General features: G+C 36.0%; 1 protein-coding gene across 1 annotated transcript; it reads left to right on the forward strand.

The window, feature by feature from the left end:
- Positions 1-202: 202 nt before the first annotated feature.
- Positions 203-5,845, forward strand: LOC143572461 (protein SLOW WALKER 2-like). The gene is made up of 16 exons (XM_077057620.1): positions 203-626; positions 1,421-1,496; positions 2,077-2,196; positions 2,341-2,416; positions 2,523-2,591; positions 2,709-2,789; positions 2,856-2,927; positions 3,012-3,104; positions 3,203-3,355; positions 3,441-3,524; positions 3,604-3,747; positions 3,843-3,932; positions 4,015-4,097; positions 4,190-4,546; positions 4,640-4,862; positions 4,947-5,845. The coding sequence occupies exons 1-16, from the start codon at positions 302-304 to the stop codon at positions 5,613-5,615; spliced, it is 2,715 nt and encodes a 904-aa protein (XP_076913735.1). The 5' UTR covers positions 203-301; the 3' UTR covers positions 5,616-5,845.
- Positions 5,846-6,268: the final 423 nt, after the last annotated feature.

Consider the following 6,268-nt stretch of genomic DNA (forward strand, 5'->3'; position numbering starts at 1 on the left):
TCCCACCGCCACCACCACCACCACCACCGACACCAACCTCCAATCAGAAATCGCCAATTTCGCATCTTCACTCGGCCTCTCTTCCTCCACTCCTTCCTCCGGCTTCAACGATATCGACTTCCGTAAGCCTACAAAAGCACGACCGGCAAATAATAATAATAGTAATAGTAGTAGTAATAATAATAATAATAAAGCACGTCCGATTAAACCTAGGGCTCAACCACAACCACAATTACCTGCTGTTGACAATTCAATTTCAAAAGCATTCGATAAATACAAGCATTTAGAGAAACTGCCTTTAATGAAGGCTAACACATTAGGCGTGTGGTACGATGACGCGGCGAAACTGGAAGATACGATACTCGGAACCGGTGCGAGTCGGAAGAAGGCGGAGGCGAAGGACGTGAAAGAGTGGGAGAGGTTGGTGGCGAGTAAGAAGGAGTTAGGTGAGAGGTTGTTGGCGCAGTATGCGAATGATTACGAGCAGTCGAGAGGACAGAGTGGGGATATTAAGATGGTGTTGGCCACGATGAGGTCGGGCACGGTCACGGATAAGGTGTCCGCGCATTCGGTTTTGGTTGGGGATAATCCGATCGCGAATGTTAAGTCGATTGATTCGCTGTTAGGTATATTTTGTTTAGTTGAAGTAATTGTTTTTTTTTATTTTAATTGAGTTATTTAGTGATGTGATAGATTCATAGATAACACGTGTTTTGCGTAATGCGCGATAAATTACTTGTAGTTTATACGTAAACATAGAGTTAAGAATTTTTTTTGATTATGCGTAAACATAGTTTTTTTTAACTTATGAATTTAAACTCTTATTTTTTAGTGTTTAAAAGTTAACAGATTAAAGTCATAATCATCGTACTCAGTAAATCTCACTAGTAGCAAAGCTATGGTAGGGTCTGAGTAATTTTCAATTTATTTGCTTTTAGGTCCATTTAGTTGATTGAAATAACCTAGAAGAGCGATAACTCGTGTTTTGCATAATGCATGATGTGGTCTGATGAGCGATAAATTACTTGTAGCTTATACATAGACTACTTGTACACACTGAGTTAAAAAGGACTTTTTTTGGTTATACATAATGCATGATGCGGTCTGATGAGCGATAAATTACTTGTAGCTTATACATAGACTACTTGTACACATCAAGTTAAAAAGGACTTTTTTCGGTTATACATAAGACCTTTTTGGTGGTACTATAGTTTTAATTTGAACTTATGAATTAAAACTTTGATTTTTTAGTGTTTAAAAGATAACAAATTAAAGTATTATTTATAAATAGTTTTTTCTGGTATCAAACCCCGTCGGAGCGGATCACACATTTTAAAACCAAGGTTCTGATGTTGGACGAAGATTGATTTTGGTATAAAGAAAGTTGATTTGAATATGGATTTGTTATTGTGAATTGTAGGTATGGTGACATCGAAAGTTGGGAAGCGGTATGCTTTTACGGGATTTGAAGCATTGAAGGAAATGTTCATATCATGGTTGGCATCTACCTGCTAAATTTTTATCCAGTAGAAGTTATTTTCTATTGTTGAATTTCATGATCTATGAGTAGTAGGATCAAGAGTGAGCATGGCTAGGATTGATCGACTATAGGTTAAAATTGAACAAGTTATATATTGGTTCAAATAAAGAATTAGCAATCCTTAATAAGCGACAACCAGTATGTTCAACAAAGCTTTTCTGACATATAAGTGTATAACTTGTTAGATATTAAAACAAGTGTGTAAAGGTTGGCTATAAATTTATAATGTCGGTTCAGTTAATTTGGTTGTTTATGCACACATAACCATAACCAAAGTACCAAACCATCAGTTTTTCAATTGGTTAGTTCTGGTATGTGGCTTTTCTGTTCACCTTTATCTGTAGTTGCATCAATCCTATGATCACCAATTGATTCTGGCTTAACCTTTCTCTGGGGTGTTTTTATATTAGATTTCCAACTTATGCAGTTCTTAGCTAGTTCTTTCAGAAGTTGTCCTTGTATTATTTGTGAAATAATATGATACTGTAACCTCATTATCTCTGTAATAACTAGTTAGTTTTCTTTGTTTTTACCAGTTTATTACCTGATCGTAAGCTGAAGAGGCTTTTTCAACAACCTTTGAATCACCTTTCCGAATCAAAGGATAGCAACTCCCTTCTTTTATTCTGGCATTGGGAAGAATGCTTAAAAGAAAGGTACATCAAACACCGTTTCGAAAGTATTTCACCAAGTTACATTTATAGATGATTCCAATAGCAGTATAAAGAAAATTAATATAATGAAGAAAAGCAAAGGAACTCAATATATTCATTTAATATGTTTTTTGTGTTTGAATTCAGATACAAGCGCTATATAGAAGCACTTGAAGAAGCTTCTAAAGATGTACTGGCCACACTTAAGGATAAATCATTAAAGGTTTGTTTACCGTTACGTTTTTGTGCTTTACCTGGACATTTATTTGCAATAAACTCTATGCATGCAAGCTTTAATAACCTGGGATTTTTTTATATAATACTTGCAGACTATTTATGCATTGCTGAGGAGCAAGTCAGAACAAGAACACAAATTGCTCGTTGCACTTGTGAATAAGGTTTATATGTTGACATCTCATTTATAAAAAGACAATAGTTTAATAATTAATGCTGGACGTCACTGCATTTTTGTGGTTATGGAATTGAATTTTATTATTTTGGTTTCTTGTCTGCAGCTTGGGGACCCTGAAAATAAGGCTGCATCTAATGCGGATTATTTATTGTCAAAGCTTTTGTCAGATCATCCAAATATGAAGGTATACAATTCTGTACTACAAAATATTATAATATTTGATTTTATTGATGTTTCTTAACTCTTACAGGCGGTTGTGATTCATGAAGTGGATCAATTTCTTTTCAGACGTCATTTGGTGATGCGAGCCAAATACCATGCTGTATGTTTTAAAATTCAAACACTTCAAAAGTTAATTTCTCGATCATCAAATTAGCATCTGATGCATACTGTTTATTATGAGCAGGTTAACTTTTTGAGCCAGGTTCGCCTGAGTCACCATGGTGACGGGCCCAAAGTGGCAAAACGGTTAGTAGAGGTGTATTTTGCTTTATTCAAGGTAATGTGTGAAAAAAAATTAAATATTTGAACAAATTTTTTTAGCTTTGACTGTATGTAAATAATGCAATAACACCAAGTTAAATTTCATCGTTTCAGTTGCTTATCTCTGAAGCTGGTGGAAATAATAAGCAGAAAAAGGACAAAGAAGAAATTAAGAAAACATCCAGCTCTTCCAAGGACAAAGATTCTAAAAGTGATACAGATTCTCATGTTGAAATGGATTCACGATTGTTATCAGCTCTTTTAACAGTTAGTATATGTATTCTTTCGGTTTACGTGTGTAATATAAAATCATTTCAACATGATTTAATGATTTATTTTTTTTATTCAACAGGGGGTTAACAGGGCTTTTCCTTATGTCTCAAGCAGCGAAGCAGATGACATTGTTGAAGCTCAGACTCCAATGCTCTTTCAGCTGGTAATGTCATTAATAAATTTGATTCTTTTCTTTAGGCGTCTATTTTTGTTAAGTCGTACTTTTACTTGTTTAATTGCAGGTTCATTCTAAGAACTTTAATGTTGGAGTTCAAGCATTAATGCTTCTTGATAAAATTTCATCAAAAAATCAAGTTGTTAGTGATCGGTTTTATCGCGCATTATACTCGAAACTCTTACTTCCTTCTGCAATGAACACTTCCAAGGTAAGTTACCTTGTTTAAGATCTTAATTTAACATGTTACCATCATGGATATCACAAATATTTACCTAAATTATTATGAATACGGATCTGTTTTAGGAAGAACTGTTCATTGGTCTTCTTTTACGAGCTATGAAAAACGATCTTAATTTAAAGAGGGTTGCTGCATTTGCAAAACGTTTGTTGCAGGTAAGTTATCAAACTTTACATGCACGTATATAATATATTTGACTTGACTATTCAAGTATTTACTGTTTAAGATATTGTACAGATTTCCCTTCAGCAGCCGCCTCAGTATGCTTGTGCATGTCTCTTTCTTCTTTCTGAAGTTCTCAAGTCAAGACCTCCTCTGTGGTAAGGCTCTTTAATTTTATCATTTTTTGATTAATATATGACTGTTAGAATTAATAAATTAATTTATATATTTATTAACTCTTGCTGTGCAGGAACATGGTACTTCAGAACGAGATGGCCGATGAAGAAATTGAGCATTTTGAAGACATAATTGAAGAAACGGATCCAGATAAAGCAGCAGGTGGTTCTGGTGAAGACGTTCGTCTTAAAGACGGTGTTGATGATAACGAAGATGATGTTGAGGATGACGGTGGGTCCCCACCTCCTAGTTCTGATGACGAGTTTTCAGATAAAGAAGACGATGGCGACTTGCTAGAGTTTGAAGGTTTGACTAATCTTCAGGAGACTAAAAAGAAATCTGGTCAAACCGCAAGTCAACCACAAGTACGAGATGCAAAGTCTTCATTGCCCGGAGGATACGACCCTCGTCATAGAGAACCTAACTATTGGTATTTTTATCTACTAATAAATTATTATTTATAGTTTTTCACTTTTTAACTGTATATATTTTTATTATTTTGAATTTTTGGTGATTATGACAGCAATGCAGACCGTACGAGTTGGTGGGAATTGATGGTGCTAGCTTCACACGTGCATCCTTCGGTTTCAACCATGGCTAAAACCCTTCTGTCTGGAGCCACCATCGTCTACAACGGAAACCCATTAATTGATCTTTCACTTGTCGCTTTCTTAGACAAGTTCATGGAGAAAAAACCGAAAGAAAGAAATTGGCACGGTGGGTCCAGCATCGAACCCGCCAAACAGGTCAGTTTGTAACCACCTTACTTTTTTATTAGATCCTATCTTTCTGATAACAATATAATTGAATAATGTATTGTTGGTATACAGCTTGATATGAACAAGCCATTGATCGGGGCGGATATTCTTCAGTTAGATGAAACGGATGTAGCACCGGAAGATGTTATGTTCCACAGGTTTTACATGAACAAAATGAATTCCTCAAAGAAACCCAAAAAGAAAAAGAAAAAGTCGGGAGATGACGAGGCGGCTGACTTTGACTTAGTAGGCGAGGAGGGTGAAGACGACGAAAGTGACAATGAAGAAATTGACGCCATCTTGGATTCCACAAACACCGCTCTGGATGCTGACGGTGATTATGATTACGATGACCTGGTTAAAATTGCGGACGATGATGATAATGACCTAGTGGGGAATGCTAGTGATGATGACGGTATGGAGTTTCCAGAGGATATGTCGGAAGATGATGAGGTGGTGGGCAATGACGATGACGACGACGATGATGATGACGTCAATATTGGTGATGCGCAAGACGGAAGTGATGACGAGGATGACGTGTTTGAGATTAAGCCGTCGAGGAAGAGGAAGACCCGAGGGAAGACAGGCGCGTCTCCGTTTGCAAGCATTGAAGATTATGAGCACTTGATGGAGGATAATGATGATGAGAATGAAAATGCGAAAAGCCCGAAGAAAGATAAGAAGTCTAAGAGGAGTAAAAAGTCCAAGTCCAAATCCAAAAAGAAGGGTTCCAAAGATTAAGGTTTGATGTTTATTGTGTTCGGGCCGTTCGGCTGTGTTTTAACTCGAATCTGTTTAAAGTCGTAAGGAACAAATGATCTGGAAATAGCAAGGAGACGGTGAACGAGTAAGCCGTTTGAGCTTTCTTTTTGTTCTCAAACTCTCGCTTGGATAACATACAATAGTATTGTTGTTTTATGAGAAAATATTCAATTTTGGTTACTTTTTTATACATTCTTGTATGTTACTGTTGAGTTAGTTTGAGCAATTTCTTAAATGATACTGCATGGTATTCGTTAATACGATTTTGTTCGGTCATTCATAACTTTGTACTTGTCTTGTGATTTTCGAGTTAGGCAAGTGTGTGTTTAGTAGCATGATATTCGTTAGTACGATTTTGTTCTGTCATTCATAACTTTGTACTTGTAAATTTCGTGTTTGGCAAGTCTATGTTTAGTATGGGGTAATAGAATTTCATTTACACTTTTAATGGAATTGGGTTGACCACTACACCAGGCCACACTAATCTATTGCGACAATGTAAGTGTCATATTTGTATGAAACCCCCCCAACCAACATAAAAAAACCAAACACATTAAACTAGACATTTATTTTGTTCGTGAACAAGTATGTCAACTTCCATCAAGAGTAGCTTGATCTCATAACGAGCCTAA

The sequence above is a fragment of the Bidens hawaiensis genome, unplaced genomic scaffold (assembly GCF_021521415.1).
Source record: "Bidens hawaiensis isolate Kalapana, Puna unplaced genomic scaffold, B.hawaiensis_p1.1 tig00025860_1, whole genome shotgun sequence".
Taxonomy (NCBI): Eukaryota; Viridiplantae; Streptophyta; class Magnoliopsida; order Asterales; family Asteraceae; genus Bidens; species Bidens hawaiensis.